This window comes from Microchirus variegatus (genome assembly GCF_963457635.1).
Source record: "Microchirus variegatus genome assembly, chromosome: 14".
Lineage (NCBI taxonomy): Eukaryota > Metazoa > Chordata > Actinopteri > Pleuronectiformes > Soleidae > Microchirus > Microchirus variegatus.
Genome location: NC_139815.1, coordinates 4,460,032 through 4,478,355, shown reverse-complemented (window position 1 = coordinate 4,478,355; position 18,324 = coordinate 4,460,032). Strand labels below are relative to the sequence as shown.

The 18,324-nt window shown below is 39.8% G+C and overlaps 1 protein-coding gene across 1 annotated transcript in view; it reads left to right on the top strand.

Moving 5' to 3' along the window:
• Positions 1-15,151: 15,151 nt before the first annotated feature.
• gpc6a (glypican 6a) overlaps positions 15,152-18,324 on the top strand; it is a gene marked incomplete at both ends in the record, with an annotated part of 189,960 nt that continues 186,787 nt past the window's right edge. The window contains one exon of the mRNA XM_083900937.1: positions 15,152-15,320. Within this exon, the coding sequence (XP_083757063.1) occupies positions 15,152-15,320 (169 nt within the window). The remainder of the gene's footprint in view (positions 15,321-18,324) is intronic.

Sequence of the window (18,324 nt, the reverse complement as noted above, 5' to 3'; positions counted from 1 at the left end):
CAATAGGTTATTTGTTCATTGGGAGAAACTGCAACACAATTTATATGCATCAATGCTTGGTTTTACACGTTTCTCCCATTCCATAAATCTTTCACTTGCAATGTTTTGCAGAACTCGTATGTCAGATAATGACGTACTGTCTCGTGGCTGATGGAATGTTGTTATCTGCTCAGCAGTTGCCATGGTAACCATCAAACTGCAGCAGCTTTGCGGTGAGTACCTCCTGGGGGTAAACATAAGTTTTGCATTAGAGATGTAATGTCAATCATAGGCTGCATGTTGGCTGCATGTTTGAAAGCGTGCCATATGGATAAAAGCCATCTATTCTTGGACTTTATATAAATATAATTTCAATATTTAGCACATTCTGAACAATTATTGCACGATACATTTTACATCTAGGAACTCACAAGCATGAGAATTCATTCTTACAGTCCACTATATAATTAATTTTATGATATGTTGCTTTGAAGTGTCTTCATTGACTTGCTTCAGTTCTACAGTCCTTCACGGACTCTAATGCAGTGTTTCCATCATGGTACGGTTTGATTTGATACCGTGCGGCACGGTTTGGAATGGTGAAGCCCTGGGTCAGGCTTGCATTACAACCGAGAACAGTACCTTTACTTGGTAGGCGGGTGTGGGCTGTGCTCGATGGCTGTGTAGCATGACATCCTACCAGTGCAAGGGCAATGAACGATAACATTGAACAGGACACAACAGACAACAAAGGAGGGCATCCAGCAGCTCTTTTTTTTCTGCTTGCTTTGTGGCTGTTTGTTTTTACAAACGTTGTATGAGAATAGACTGCAGGCGTTTGTCTCCACTACGGGATATTTAGACCGAACGGAGTGACGTTTTCCTTCAGTTACGTCCACGCTAATGCATGTCCAATCAGCCAGTCTAGCTCCACCCACCACCATTTTACTCTGTTACCCCAAGGCAAGGGTGCAAAGAATGGTTTTGACCGTACTGTATCGAACGGAACCGAAATGTTCCACTCAGTGGAAACATGGCTTAGGATCAGCTTACTCTTGGTCATACCAAAATTGAGACTGAAGTTCATGGGAGATTGGGCCTTTGCAGAAGGAGCTCCCAAACTGTGGAACAAACTGCCACTGCCTCCTCACTTTTAAATCCAGTTTCAAAAAATTATGTGGCTTTTTCGACACAGTGTGCATTTTGCTGTTTCTCTTATGTTATTATTTCATATTTTTGAATGTAAGATGTGTCCTGTTTTTATTGTATCTTTCTGAATCTGTTACATTACCGTACAGCCCTTTGTCACAGCAGTTTTATCTACATAGCCACACATCACAAACACAATTCGCCTCAAGGGGCTTTGCAGTGTGTACAGCAAATGACGCAATATATCCTTAGACCCTGTCAGGAAAAAGCACAACAAAAAACCCTTGTACAGTGAAAAACTTTGTTCAATTGTGTTTCTTTTTATATAAAAAAATTGGATTGGATTGTAACAGCCTACTCACACAACTGTCAACTGAAATAATTATCCTTTACTTGTGGGCACGCAGCACAAGCTGAGGAATGATCAACGTTCTTATATAAAGGTAGTTCAGCAATGCTTCAAAGTGAATGAGAGACTTTTTTCAGTTCACCTCCACCTCATAACGTGTGAATCGGCAATGAATCCCCTGGTTGTGTGGCTTGAATAATATTCCCTTTATCAGGATTGATAAGCACCATATATCCATGAACAACATTTATTTTATTCCTTTACTCCTTCGTCAAAAAACAATGCATCGTCTGACCGATAGCTGTGCTTTATAGCAGCTTAACAAGATATTGAAGGTTGGTGAGCTCTTATGTTGAAGTGGCTGATGGACAGTATCTCAGCAGAGATGTGCTGGATCATTAATAACGTGAACAAGGTCAGTTTTCCATAACATATAACATTATTAATGCGGTTAGCGCACGAGCCAATAGGTCACATGTGTAAGCAGCGTTATTGTGACCTGTAGTTATGATTTATTGCCCAGGTGATATGGCAGCAGCCTCTGTAATTACATGTCTTACCAACAGAGGATGTAAAATACATTTTAATTGTCATTACCAGGCAACCATAACACCCTATTCTTTTTCCTTTAAATAAAAAAAAGTTTTTTATCATGAGTTGATAGTGAGACTGACTTTTTCCAGTCCATTTGTAATCTTTTAGAGTTTGTCAGCCCTATACAAGGTCAATTTTTTGGGGATTTTCTGATGGCTTGCGTCGTATCTTTAAAATTCCTGGCCAGTGGAAATGAGTTGAAAGCATCCCTTGACGTTGCTGCTGCAGACCAGGCTGTGCTCCATCCTGTAGGTCATCAAATAAAATGAAAATACACACTGCGTCAAATTTGCGGCACCTGTATTCGTCAAGTCCTGTGTAATATTGAACAGATCATGAGCTCATATCTTATTAAACGACTAATTTTGATGTTATGTTCATTAACCCCCATCCTCACCCAAGTTGTCAGACCCTATTTACAATAAGATTCCGATCCCTAATTACTGAGCCGTAGGACATCATTAATTAGCTCCAAACAGTTTTCATCTCAGGAAAAACAACCACCTGAAACTATTTTTGAATTATGTATGATACATTAAAATGGCTCGCACTGCAATAATTTGAATAAATTACAGAGGCTTAAGTGGATATCAGAAGAAACGAAGTGCGCAGTTAAGAATCAGAGGGAAACAAACGTGCGCCGGCGCCGCGGCATGTTCACCTCACATTCAATTTGAATACAAATGTAAATACGGCATTTATTCAGGGGGAAAAACACTTTGTATTCCAGAACATTTCTTATTATTATTATTATCTAAGTGAATTTTACTGGTGCTACTAGTTGACTATTTACTGAGGCGACGTAGAGAGTGAAGGTGTGGCTCGTCCAAACAAAACCTTACTCAAAGCAAGGGAATTAGTTGAACTGATAAGTGATGCAGTTGAGCTTGTTTAATCTAAATACCCGTCGACAACAGATTGATGCCTCTCTGACATGACCTTTTCCGCGAGGTGTGAAAATGATTAAGGACTGGGCATACTGTGATTTAACATTTGAGACAGCATGCCGGTTATTGATTGTGTGTCTTCACATCTGAAATCATTATCCAGTGCAGACTTCTTGGAATTTATTTGATTCTCTTTTAGATCACTTTTCATTCTTCGGTATACATGGCCTTGGTGTTGCTTTTTTCAGCACAACACACACACACACACACACAGATCATCTTAAATGATTAGCTGGATGTGCGCATTTAAATGAAACTGTCAGATGTAAACTGATGTTTTGCTCGATATTTGTCCGTTTGCAGTTTCGCCATCTGACTCGACGTGTCATTGATACTGTGCAGTCAGCCACACATTTCTACCAACAATCTTTACACTCATTATCCACAATGTGACGTGCAATGTGTAAAACGGGTGCAATAAGCACAGCGGACTGACACGGGCTGAACTGTGTGTGACACAACGACAAAAGTAAAAGAAAAAAGGCATTGCTTAAAACTGCATTAGCATTCTGAATGGTTACTGCAATCCAAATTCAAATATTGGACGTCTTTACCCCTCCTTTTCCCTCTGACGTGAGGCTCTCATGGGTTGCCTGATTGATTACAAAAAAGAAACAGAAGAACACCTCCAGCAGTCCATTGTCTCTTTTACTTACTTGAATGAAATAAGAAACCATTATGCTAACCTCAAAAAGTGTTAATGCCACGCTAATGCATGTCGCGTTTCCATGACGACTGACATACGCAGTACAAAGGTACCTTTTGTTTAATAATTAAACCGCTCCAGTTCGACTATTGGCTCGCTAACGGCGCTAAAAGAGCTAATACAGCCAACTGGTAAACGGTGCCTGGACTCCGGTGCCGTGGAAAGAAAAACTGCGTTACTTTAAATACCAGGAAGTCACGCAAACATGACGTTACATGCATCTTTTTCTGGTCAGGCGTCATGCATTAACGTTGACGCCATTAACACACTTTGCACTAGTTATTATATATACACTTTAGCACAAGTTATAATTTTATAAGAATAACTACAAGAAATAGAACATAGAGTGTGAGAGTGAATGGTTGTTTTGTCTCTGAATGTTGGCCGTGCACATGGAGTATAAAGTAGTAGAAATGAATGAATTAATTTCTCTGACATTGTTATCACTGAAGCCAGTATGCTGACGACATATAACGTACCATGCATATCCTACATACTGTACCTTTAAATAACACTTTCAGCCAGGAAAAGTCAAAATCCAACATCAATAAAAGATCCAAAGGAAAGGAGGTGTTTGGGAAGTAATGGTATCACCCATGTAGGGGGGGGGACCTGACTGAGAGACAGTTTGCACTTAAAATACCACCTACCAACACATGAAACTATATATAATAAAAAAGTGACACTATATTTCCAGCCTCCTCTTTTAAGTGGTACTCTGTGCTAATTCTCTCACTTTGTTTGCTTGTATGTTTTTGTTCCTCGGCGCTAGGAATCAAAAATTCAAGGACTCCTATCCGAGAAAGAGGTTTTTAGCTCTTTACAGTAATTGCACATATTTGTCTTAAACATCCATGAATTATAAATATATGATCAATAATTCATTGCCCTGCCTGCTGTGCTAATGTGAACAAAGTGACCTTATTCCTCATCTGCTTACACTGTTCCTCACATAATACGCACGATGACATTGCACGCCACACTTTTTCTGAACCATTATTTACACTGGAAGTATAAACTTAATTATGAGCACGGACGCAGCGAAACACTGAGACACAAATGTGTCGTTTAGTTCCTTAAATGCGTGTTGTTGTGCTTTTATTTTAATTAAATGCAACCTACGGGCAAATCAACTGTAAAGTAAGAATAAAAAAAATACTATAAAGAGGCTTGTGGGTGTATTTTTCCTTTTTTTTTACGCTCTTTAATCTCTGGTCTTTAACTGTATAAAGGACAGGAATATTTCCTCGTATGAATGAAAATGTCTGTATTCATCCAACCACAGCATAAATTAAAGCATCAGTCAGCTGTTTGTCTGCTCTCTGTCTTGTGTGTAGATTCTCTGTGTATTGATCCTGATCTATATTTAGGTCTTTCTGTCACTTGCTCTCTTACTACAGACTTAATCGCATAAAAATAATATAACATTCATATGAAGTTTTTTTTTGTTTTTTTTTCATTTGGACATTAAGCATTGCTTTTTTTTATGAGGCAGCACCGACCTGGGAAGTGAGAGCTTCCCTTTCCCTCTGGTGCACTGCATAATATACAAGTTACGATGAATCCTGTGCTGACTCCTTGTGGTGAGGTATCGATCCACGAGCAGGATCACCTTCTCATCATCCCCAGGCCTTATTAGCGAAGGTCTTATTAGCTGAGTAGGGCCATTACAGCGCTGTGCAGGGCGAAACCAATGGCAAAGAAAGCACATTTAATTTGGAAAGTCCATATGCCACTAGCGTATTTCCTTAAAGAAAAAAGAAAGACATTGAAAACAGAGTGAGGTAATGCATAATACATGTTGCAAGGTTATAACTTTCTCCGTTGAAATCACAGGAAGACGTCTTCAACTAATCTCATATTAATCAAGTTGTCAGGTTGTGTTAACCATCACATGCAATAGTCCTTAAATCCTCAAGGCGAAAAATTCTGCATAGCCAACGTGGAATACTTGAATAACGTGGAATATAATGTGGACAGTATTTCAAAACTGTCATTTTGCCAACATTTTTCTTAATTAATTCTGTCGTATCTAATTAAGTTGGTCAGTTTTGGTTACATGAAAGAGACAACGCAGAACAAAGTGAAACAAGATACACAGTTAATTTCTAAATCCCCCCCAAAATAATAATTACAACAATTAAATTGGTCACATTTCATGGTCAAAAAGGGGGAAAATAATCCGTAAATAATCACAAACTTTTTTTTCTAATTTTCGCAATTCTCCCTGCACAAGAAAAAAAACAATTTTCCTTTTAATCTTGTCAAACAAAGACTTTGTATGTAAAGACATCATTCATTTTCCATTTCATTTTGAGTCTGTCAGCAGCACAGAGGTGACGTCAAGATCTAACACAGAAGTCTAATTTCCCTGCATCTGATTAAGTCGTATTTATTCTTTGAATATATTTCAGATAGTTTCACAGACAGTGCTAATTGTTCTCGTTCTTCCAAGTGTTCTTAACGGTCTACTATACATGACCTCTGTAGATTACTACTTTAGAACTACTTTATGACCACAGTCATAACTATTTCCAGGTTATGGTTGTGGTTAGCTTGAGACACAACGCAGTGGAGAGTTAAAATTCATTAACATCCTAAAATCTGTTTAAACATGCACGATGTCACAGCTTTAAAGGTCCACTGTGTCCACATTTTGGACAATTTACTAGAAATGTTATCTATAACACAAAAAGTTTGTTTGTTTTGCATATAATCAGTCAAGGATATGAAGCTTTCTTGTATTCCCTAGTAAGATGTTTCTATGTAGTTATAGGCAAGGGCCTTGCTTTATGAAAACCACCATCTTGCATTGCCGTGTTTTAACCGAACAGTAAGCCACACCCCCGAGGAAAACACACCCTCTTTTGATGCTAACTGGGTCTCAAATGGTCGAGGGTTACAGTTAGAAATAGGCCTGTATTTCCAGTGGGTATCTTTTTCCAGGGGAACAACGCAACCAAAACCTCAAAAAGTTTCCTGAGTGGTGGCGGCTGCAACACTTTACTCTTCTAAATGAATTTTCTATTAGGTGTAACCTGCAGTCTCACCAGTAGATTTCCCTAATTTGTTCACGCTGAACCTTGAAAACACACCAGGTGTGCAGTCAATGAAAACACTGCAACGGGTGAAACTTTTGGACTCGGCCTGATCTTGACCCGTGATCTGCTGCTTGGTGGACACGTTTTTGTCAGTTTTGGAATTGAACTGTACACAGTAGATTTTTTTTTTTTGCGTTTCCGTTATATGGTATACACTAGTACAAAAATAGCCAGAGCCAACCATTCAATTCAGTTTATTCTCATACAAAAATGGACGTCTTGTTGAGACAAACAGTCACAAACAGAGCGTGGGCAAAAAGTAAAGGCACTGTTCTCAGACGAAACACATACCTGACCGAGGGCTTTACTATTCACCAAACTGTACCACGATGGAAACACAGCATTGGTAACTGTGCAATGTCGTTGTGTGGGAAGGTCATCTTTGTGAGACTCCAACATTATTATAATCATTATAATTTCAACTTATTTTTGATTTTTTTCATTTTATCAATGATTGTAATCGTTCAACAACAAAAACACGTTCAGGTCTAAATAACGGGGTTCTGCCTCCGTGCATCAACGGAGAAACAAGCGGCGCCAACATTGCCACCAACAGCACCATGTGAAATCAGTACAACAAGAATGAAAAGAAACAGTGAGATGTAAATCATCCAGGCACAAGAAAGCAACAGCGAGGCAGGGAGAGCAACAAAAAAAAACAGACGGCCCCACTCCCTCACACTTCACTGTATTTATTTGATTTTTTTTTTATAGGAAGAATATGACCGTTAACAGCTATTAATGGCAGAGGGAGAAAATAAATAAAAAATCTGCAGATTAAGAACATCTGCATTTATGACAGGTGTAAGTTGCCCTGATGCACTTTGACAGTGGGATTTTGAGGTGACTTTATTCAAAAGAACAAAAAGTTCTATAATAATAGTCAGCATCACCCTGAACAAGGATCCTTTGATAATATTTGCAAACATTTTAAGGAATATTTTTTATGAATTTTTGAAATTGAGGAAATGCTCCATTTGCCCCGATGCACTTTGAAAGTCATGTGACTTTATTAAAAATAGTATCTTGAAATGCCTTGATATTGTCTATAATCATAGTCAGCATCACCCTGAACAAGGATCCATTGAAAATATTTGCAAACCTCTTAAGGAATAATTTAAATTAATTTTTGAAATTGAGGACATGATCCATTAATCCTCAACACGGTGAAGAATGTTCTAACCTGAAAGCTGTGCTTCATTTCCCTTGTCTTCTGTTTTTGACTTGCTATGTGGTGGCACAACCATGGAGACCATGGTCTTTATTTTTTCTTTTTCATTTTCCTACTTTGTGCAGCTCACAAGAACGGCTATACCTTGTCATGGTGTACACAGTGCAACGCTGTGTCCAAAAAAAATAACAAGGTCATACAACACTAAAATGCATTTTTAATAAAGGCTCATTAGGAAACTTGTGTTCTGAAACAAAAGTATTATGCATGTAAATATGCATGAACGTGCTTTTGGCAACAAAAATGGCAAAATTACAAAATGCATGGTGAATTCTCTGGTTTTGCAGCCTGTTCTCATTCTGAGAACATGGTATATTGTCCCTCAGCGTCGCCTTACAGACATACAGCACATGGCATCCTTCCACGTCAGAAAGGGACGTACCGGGCATTGCATTTTGACAGATTAGCGTGTGCACCAAAAGTGGCTTTCCATGAACCTTAACATAACCCTAACCCTTTTCTTGGCACTAACCTTGACCCTCAAGTCCAATACTGGACCCTCACCCTCCGTCTTTGACTTTTATTTTTCACCTTTCTGTGCTCTGAGCATCTAAATACCCTGCCAGTGGCATTACATTGGATGTATTTTTCAGATACCTTGTGCTTTGACAGAGCATGCCTGTATATGACACTCTGGGACTAGAACATATTGGGTTATCACTGTGGCATAGTATATGCCCACGGTTCAGCTCATACTGTCCATGTCAGAGTGTGTATAGTGGATCTTGCATACTATTTTAGTCATAAAAATAGACTACTCCATTCATCAAAGGATTGTCGTCTGGCGTTGCCAACACCCCCGCACAAGACAATCCAGACTCTTCCACACTGGTGGAAGAGCGCTACCAAAATAGGGGGTGTCCCTGTCTATCTTCAAGAAGCTCTTGAAGTCCCAAGAGCATCTTCTTCTGCACTTGGATCCACCTCTGCACTCTCACCCTCTGTCACTCTACTGTTACTATCTCGTGGAGTTCTTTCCAGGACTACTTCTCTGTAGCTTATTCCTCTTTTATAAGTCTCTTTTTTGGATAAAAGTGTCTGCTAAATGCTTTTAAATGTAAATGTGATGTAATGTTATAGTAACAGCAATTTATCACCAAGAGTTTTCCCTCTTGTGGATCACCTTGCATTTTTTAAACACTGTACATGTGTGCACCAGACTTCCTCGTGCTGTATAACCTCAAGGAGGATAGCGCTCCTGGTTACTGGTCTTCTTCTTCTTTTGGTCCGGGAAATATTGTCCATGCTCGCTTGGCATGTACAGTCTCTAACTGGAGGTGTGCTCGTGCTAATCTGAGTTGAAATGAGCAGATAATGAGCGTTAAATGGAGTAGCACAATTTAGCGAGAAACCTGGGGTCAAGTTAAGGCAAAATAAGTAATCTGTGGTTATATTCTGACACAAAAAGCACCTGGTTAAGATTAAGAAAAGGCAATGATTTAGCAGCAGCTTCCTCTCACTGGTCTCAAACTGCAATCTGCTGCTTGGCAGATGTTTCGTGGACGTTTCATTTTGTGACAAACTCCCACTAACTGCTTCTCTTACTGATGACAATTCTGCCTCAAATTGATCCAACATATCTTAACTGTGATATGTTAAAAAAAAAAATGCAGTGCAGCTTAGTTGTTTGGGACCAAAACAGGATTCAATCTATGTATTTACCTTGAGATTTACTTGTTGAAAGAATAGCTTTATTGACAATCTAGTCTTTTTTTTCCAAAGACAGAACTAGCAGTAGTACATCTACAACAATTTACAAAAAGGCAGACCTCCAATTGTCATACCATATTTCGCTGAGAAATCCATTTTCTCTTGTCCTACATTCAAGATATCAATTTAGAGATTTTTTTTTTTGCCATTAGAACGATTGACTTATGAGAAATAACTCTTTTCTTTTGGAGAGTTATAGCAGCCATTATTTTCCCAAGTCGATCAGATTGTTTGAGGACGATCAGCTCGGAGATTTATGTTCAGGATTTTTCGTTATGGGTGGCTTTTAAATCATTTATATCATTTAACACCTGTTTAGATATTAAGATATTATGTTAAGACCACAGAGGAGGATTATGGATTTTGCATAAGGACAGTTGGTGTAACAGAAGAGGACACAGGGTATAGAACAACATGGAGGCAGATGATCCACTGTGGCGACCCCTACAGAAGATATTATTGCTTTGTTTTACATGTCAATGTGTTTTTATAGTTTGTTTCTCGACATGTCTGCTTTTATTAATACACCATACACTCAAATATATATGATTGGCATACGTAAAAAATAGAAGTAAAAGTGTGGTTTCTCTTCCATTTCTCTGTTCAGCTGGAGAGTCGTTTTCTCTTTGGTATTCACAATGTTTTAGCCCTGGAAGAATTAAGAATGTGAAGTACAATTTTGTGTTAAATTTCACACTTCCATGTCTATCACCGGCAGCACTGCTTCTTTTTTTTTCTGATTCACCCTTTACATTTCACAGTCCTGGATTCTGGCTAATTGCACTTTTATAGCGCTTTATCTTTTAAAGTTGATTTTTTAACAAGCCAGCTGTAGCCGCCCCAAACCACAGAAACACACAGTGGGAGTGTTAGTGTGGGATCATCTGAGATGCAGTCTAACACTCATGAGGTAAATCTCTTATTGTATAATGAGATATTTTCCTTGTTCAATTTGCTTCACCAGGAGAGAAAACGTTTTTTGTTTTTTTTCCCCCATGCGTCCAACAGTTTTCTCATCTGTTAAGAGGAGTTGATCAGTCGGTCATGGTGCAGGTGATGGATTATTTGTGTAGAACTAATTAAGGCTGATGTTGCAGTAAAGAGTCTGAAATTAATTCAACGATTTTGCGCACTTTAGGTGCCAAATGCAAATGTAAGTGCCACCATTTTGGACCAAAATAAGCATAGTAGTAGTAGTGAATCCATGCACGTCTGCATGGATATGAAACATATGAACATTGATATGAAAGCAAACCATGGAAACACACATATTATATCATGTGTGTGTATATATAACCACTCTGAATTACTATTCTTATTTGAAAGTGTCATATTTATGCACAGATTCCAAAAAGGACAGGTAAACTGGTCAATAAAAATGATCAAAAGTCACTCCCTACCTCAAGACATCAATACCGTACTATAAACTTTCTTAATTTAGGCCTTGGATCCTGGTGGACTCACATGTACAGTATGTGTCGCTTTAACACCTGATGCCAGACCTTGCTTCCTGGCCTCGCCCAGGAGGGCAGGACCTGACCCATCAACCAATCAGGTCGCACCAGAAAGGATAAGAGGTCTGGATTGAGGCCTACTCAGCCTTTGGCTTTGTTTGCTGCAACATGCACCACGCTAGCATGCTTGTTTGAATGGTTTTCCTGAAATACTGACGCTACAGTGACCTCCAACAGATGTATCACTTGCGTAAGTTCACGTTTAAGTTATTGTTATGGGCATATGATGTTTCTGATTGCGTCTGGTATTGCTTGTATAGAGAACATATCAGTTTAAGCTACAAAATAAGTGGAAATCTTTGGATGTTTCTCCTGTGGTCCTCACGAAGAAGCACTGTTAACAGCTAACAATTAAAGCTAATGTTCTACAGGCCTGGTGCTATAGGTTAATGTCCACTGTTACTGGTTGCACTTTATCAGACAAAAAAACCCCAAAAACACTAGCAATGGGGGACAATAGTTTTGTCCCAGAGCTTTGTTTGGACAGTGTAGAGCAAAGCTGATTGGCTGGGGCCTGTTGGATATTTACATAGTGTATTTTGATTTTGCCTGTGCTCTGGCTGCCACTTTGAAAGTTAAACATTACTCAGCTTCCTGCTGCAACGAGAGAAAAGCCAAACCTAGAATCACGATGCAGTACGGGAGCTCTTGACACAGCTTTGTTGAAAATGAATCAGAAGGTCTACACTCTTGAGTCGAGAAATCGCCCGTGCTTCAAAGTCTTTTTCTGAGGGTGTGTTTTTGAAGCAGTGCATGCTGAAGGTGTGTGAGCAGGTCTGCCCCGACCAGATACAGACTTTTAAAACTGTTAGTTTGTCAAGAAACACCATCGTGGACCGGGTTACATCTGTAATCCATCGTATTTGTAACTTGAGTAAGTAATAAATACAGAAAGTTATTAAGCAAAATGTTACGAAGTAGTTACCTTCATTTTACGTTATATTTGGTTACTTTTAGTTACATTTATTCTGTATGACAGTTGCATCTGGCCCTTTGAGTGTAACCATTACGATAATGTGGCCCTCAGTGATAATGAGTTTGACACCCCTGCTTTAGAGACTCATTTTAACAATCGGGAGTCACGTAAACATGACGTTACGTGCGTCTTTTTTCTAGTCAGGCGTCATAACAACCCGTCAAGCGGTAACGCCGTTAATGGCCCAGCACTAACATAGATAGATAGATAGAACTGGGAGTGATGTCACCTCCGAGTTGACTGTGTCAGAAAAAGTGATGGATGCCATTGTTAACCATTGTTTGGAGTACTGTACCAGTCGATAAACACTTTACATGCCATTAGTAACATGTCCACGGACTTACTTACTGCGTGCACGAATATGACTGAAGTGCAATTAACAGTGAAAGTAGAAGAGAGTTTGGGGTTCGTGAGGTTGCTGATGGTTAACTGTGTGATCCGCCGTTGGTTATTGTTGGATAACAACGCTCTATGCCATTGGTTCTCAAAGTACGGCCCGGGGGGCCAATGGTGGCCCGCAATGAATTACAGTTGATAGTTTTAATCCAGGAGCGACTAAGCTTGTTATGTTTATTGGACATTACTGGATACAGACCAATAAGTGTAAACTGTACAACTGCAATCTGGTCATTAAAATTATTACAAATGGGATTTCTTTCTGTTTTTTTTTTTGTTTTGGCGGCCCTCAGTCCAACGTTGGGTTCCTAAATTGGCCCTCAGGTATCAAAACTTTGAGAACCCCTGCTCTATGCAGTACGACATCATGGTGTCCATGGATTCGGAATTGAACAGTGTTGCATATGAATGGTTTAATGTCATGCAAATGGGCGAAAGTGCCATTAACTGTAAAAGTACCAGTGTGTGTACAGAAGGAAGCCATCTTAGAATTCTCTGCTGTGGTTCTGAGTTGGACCTGAACTCATCATACGTTTCAGTAGAAAAATCTGAAATTCCCACTTCGGACTAATACTGGAACAAAATCAAGAGGGTGTCTCAGTTAATCCGATTACGAACTCAGAAGTTTCGACTTGTGATTACGACTGGTGTGCACCATTATCTGCTTTGCATTCTGAATATTGTTCGTATTTGTGCCCATGAAGTCCCATTTGCATTGTAACTCGGAACTGGGAGTGACAGCGCCACCAAGTTGACCACGTTCCAGTAGAAAACAATGCTCTACATGACCACAGATTAAATGTGAACAGAGCTGTAAGATGTGTACGCCTTACTTGATGTTAAGCAAATAATGACGCTTTTCCACACTTTTTCTAACAAGCAGAGCCGATCCTAAAATGTGACGTCAACAGACGGCCAGCCACTGATTGGTCAGGGAGTGTCGTCACTCGAAGAGTCATTACCGCGACATCCGACACGAGAATCAAACCCACCAAAACAGGCAAGAACGTTACAGCGAGCAGACACACTATCCACTAAAATACACCGAACAGCAAATACACCATCGTTTTGAGAATATAAAACGGCATCACATGGCTGCCGTGCCATGATGACCCCGTCCACTTTGACAATGTTTAATGAAGTCATGGGAAAACGCCGTACCTAAGAGACCCAAACCGAGTAGAGTAGAGTAGAGTCATGCTAGAACTGTATAATGGAAAAGTACCATAATACAGAAGTACGATTAACAGTGTTCTGACAGGGTTCGTGAGTTTGCTCAAAATTTCCGAGTTGGAAATCCGACTTGAACAGGAAATTGGAAATTCCGAATTCCAACTAGCAGTGGAACGCATCATGAGCTTTCAGTGACTAGGAACACAAATCTGACTTCTGATTACAACTGGAACAGCTTTACATTCTCAAAAACAAAAAATTGTATTTGTACCCAAAAAGTCTGCATATTTCAAGATTTAAGGATTATTTATAGTCTTTAAATGCATACGGCTTCAGTACTTTAGAAGAATAAATACACACATAGCACTATAAATAGTTGGAATACTGAAGTGTCCTGTCATTTTGATCAAATGTTGCTCTTTATTTAGAACCGTCCTCATCATCCAGAGTCGGCAGGGGGAGTTTTGTGGACAAACGGCTGATTTATTCCAATCCACACAAACAAATAACGGTGCGTGTGTTTGGTTCACGTGGGATTGGCGCGCCTCCACTTCAGCGGCACATGTGTGGAGTATATACCCAGCGCCGCTGGTGCGCAGAAAGGCGGAGGACAGGACAGGACAGGACAGTCAGTCAGTCAGAGAGAGGCAGACAGACGGACAGACGGAGAGAGACAGTGCGCGCCCCTGGATGATGTGAGCAGCTGAAGTCGCAGCCACTCCACTCCGCGTTTTGCCCTGCCCTTGTGCTGCTGCTGCTGCTCTGGTCGCGGCGCATCGCGTCTCCACTGCATTTCGAGCTCCTTCCTCTCACAGTGACACAGAAACGCGGGGCTCACGCGTGTATCTGTGTGTGTATGCGCGCGTCTCTCTCTCTCTCTCTCTCTCTCTCTGTGTGTGTGTGTATGTGCTGAAGAAGAAGTTGTTGGCGCACAGAAGTCTCTCTGCTTCAAACGGATTTCATCCAGCCGGGGACAGTCGGAATACGCGGGGTCTTGTTTGTTTGTTTATTTGTTTGGTGTCTTTTACATCTGCGGGGAAGACACTGAGCTTCAGAGGATGAGGTGGACGTGCCAGTATCTGGAGTGAGGAGTGATTTATTTTTTATTTTTCATTTTTCATTTTTTTTTTTTTTTACATTTTGTTTCTGTCAATGAACATCTGGCAGCGCGCGCGCACTGGAGACGAATCTTTCAATTAAAGCCTCTTGGATTTAGTTTGTTTGTATTCCTGACGGATTCTTACCCCCCCCCCCCCAAAACCAGCACCACCACCCCCAAAAAATATATATCCCGGCGTGAAACACCATCAAGGGTTTTCTTCACTGATGTGTGCGATGTGGAAACTGCAAGTCGCCTTCTTATGCACTGTGTCGATGCTGCTGTCCCTGTCCGTGTCTGCTGGTGAGAGCAAAGCGCGGAGCTGTAGCGAAGTGAGGCAGGCGTATAACGCGAAAGGATTCAGCCTCGTCAATGTACCTCATCAGGAAATATCAGGTAGGCAACATAGACTCATCACCACCACAAGTGATGCTGCTGCTGCTGCTGCTGTTGCTCCCTCTCTCCACCACGTGTCATCATGTCTTAGCCCCTAAATCAAACACACACACAGCCTCCACGTATACGTGAGCCCAATTCAACATTAGAGCATCTGTGTCTCCAATCTTGTGTTTTTTGTTTTTTTTTATCTGATTCTGCAACATCCAAGGTGCCCCAAAGCAGGAGTTGTCTTAATTTCACCTGTGCCTCATGGACTTTGTTTGTTATCTTTTAAAAATCTGAATCATTGCAGTCATTACAGTTGTTTAAAATGTCGTTTTATTTGAGCTTCACTATATCGTTCACTATATCCCACCAAATATCGGATGTAATACCCATTCTCTCTTTAATGAATATTAATAACTATCTGCACACTTGTTTGTATCTTTTAAACCTAAATTTAACACATGCTTTTTTTCTAACGCATGCTTCTTTATGAGTCACTGTAAGCCATCTATATGCTTTTTTTAAAAAATGATTTAATAACTCCAAAATACAGCCAATAATCCACTTAGCATCCTGGATTATAAGCAAAATAAACAGTATTTCTTCAAAATCTTTCATTTTTCATACTCAAATTGTAGTTAATGACTCAGTTGTCAGAGGTTTCTGCCCCAACAGGTTATCGAGTAATAGCTAAGAGCTCAAACACTCTTGTGACTCCTGCAGTTTGCAATTTAACAGCAGCCTTTGCACATTTTGAGTGCCTTTTATATACATATGAAAAGAAGTGCTGCTTAAATGGAGACTCCGGAACAAAAAAACTGCTGCCAGGTTTTGAGACCCCGCTGCACAACCTGTTGCTCACATTCAACAGAAGATCATGGAGCTTTTGATGGGTTGAATTTTGTCTAAATGGAGAATAGTGTTTACCAGTAGGGGGCTGTATGCACTCAGCACCAAATATTCCTTTTGCTGGGTTTCTTTCTTTCTCTCCCCCCCCCACCCCACTGTTTAATATTCCTTAAGGCCAAAGCTTAGGTTTTTAATTCATGCTCTTTGCAACAGCACAGATATGGTTTTATTATCTCTCGCGTGGCTGTAATCACATTTGTGGTCAAAGCAGGAAAAGGAGATTAGTCTATAAACATAGTCTGCTTCATGCAGAAGGAAGGGGGGGGGGTGTGGGGTGGGGGGGAGCAGCAGAGACAAATGGAGTTAATCCACGTATTGCCTCTTACAGACAAAATGGAGATATTGTATTGGTAATTGGCAGTGTCAGGCCGTAATGATCATAGAGCTGCCTTATTTGGTGTAATATGGTTTTAGCGAGATGGGATTTTGATGTTTTTATTACCGACTGAACTGTGTGCGAGTGCATGTGCGCCGACGTACGTGTGAGGGATTGAACCTACATCAAGTTTAACTTATTTGAAAGTGAGCCGGGCGGATGTTTAACTACTACAGTTACAACAATAATCGACTAATGACCAAAAACTGGCACAAATTGAACAGTTTAGTTTACAACCTTAGACTTAATACAGCAAGGATGATTACTACATGAATAATAAACATTAATTTAATTAATTTAAAGAATAAGGGGTCACTATAGTGTTACATATTTATTCACAACTTCTTTATTCAGAAAAGAAACAATTAAAATTCAAAATGAATTCCAGTAAAAATAATGTCTACTATCCAGAGGGAGTCTGAGTGTTTAAAACTTTATGCACTGTTGAATTGTGAAGAAATCGACTCTCAATTTTTGAGGTAGAATGATTAATAGGTTAGGATTAACATATTTCCTTGGCTATATAATAATAAATAATAATAAATAAATAAAAAAAAGCTAGATTTTATTTATCAGTCAGTTATTGCACAACACTGTTCTCAGCAATTTGATCAATGCTCCTGAGTGATTAACTTTAAAAGTGTAGTTTTCTCATTCTATGTCATGTCATGCGTTAAATATTTAGCTTATCCACTAGTTTTTTTTATATGGAATCTATAAGTGCACTGTCTTGTTCAATGAATTTGTTACTGTAAAACTGTTTTATTCGATCAGATTTGGTCAGAACAGATCTTTTCTTGGGATGATTTTGACCCTGAACCGAGTCAATAAACTACTGAATAACTAAGAAGCATGTCGGCCAACATGGAAATCTGCATATCGGCCATCGGCTGCACTGATTTCTTAAAGAAACCCTGCCATTGGTGGACCTTTAAATATGTTCTGAAAAGAAAAAAAAGAAAAAAAAAAGTCTGCATCGAGAGCTGCAGTGAAATCTGTGAAGAAGAAGAAGAAAAAAAAGCTGCTTGTGCTGCTGTGGTGCACACACACACACACACACACACACACGTACATTTTCTGTTTGTCATTTCAAACGCGGACTCATTCAGGCGTCTGCTCGAAAAAAAATAAAGAAATAAACAAGTGAATGAAAGCCTTTGGCTAATAGAATAATTAAACATGTACATGATTTGTGTTTAACAGCAGTAATCCAGTGCTGCTGCTGCTTTGTTGTTGTTGTGATTATGTCGTTATTTGTCTGTGATAGAACACACAGTCGTCCGTCGTTGCCTTTCTTCCTTTTTCGTGTCATCTGCCAAGGATTTTGTGATTGAGCGTTTTTTTTTCCACAGTGGATCCTCACATGCCACCCCCCCCCCACTCCAACGAGTAAGAATTCACGCCTGGAAATGATCGCGATGCAGAGTCGTTCGTGTGATTTTTTTTTTTTTTTCCCTCTCTCCGACACTTGCACAACATTTATTTACGAAACAAACGCGGACACGGTTCATTTCACAAATATTCTCCGACATCTGGCTTACGTTTGGGTTATTTATGCAGTGCCGTTGGATTGTTTTCGAGCCGTTTCTGCTCCGAGTCCAAGTTTCAAGACAGAATGTTGGACTTGCAGCTCTGTCTTTTTTCTTCATTTTTTTTCTGAACACATTTCATTGTGTTTGACAGTTTTGTGAGAAAATCATGTGGTCGTCCATGACCAAAGACTTTTTGTTG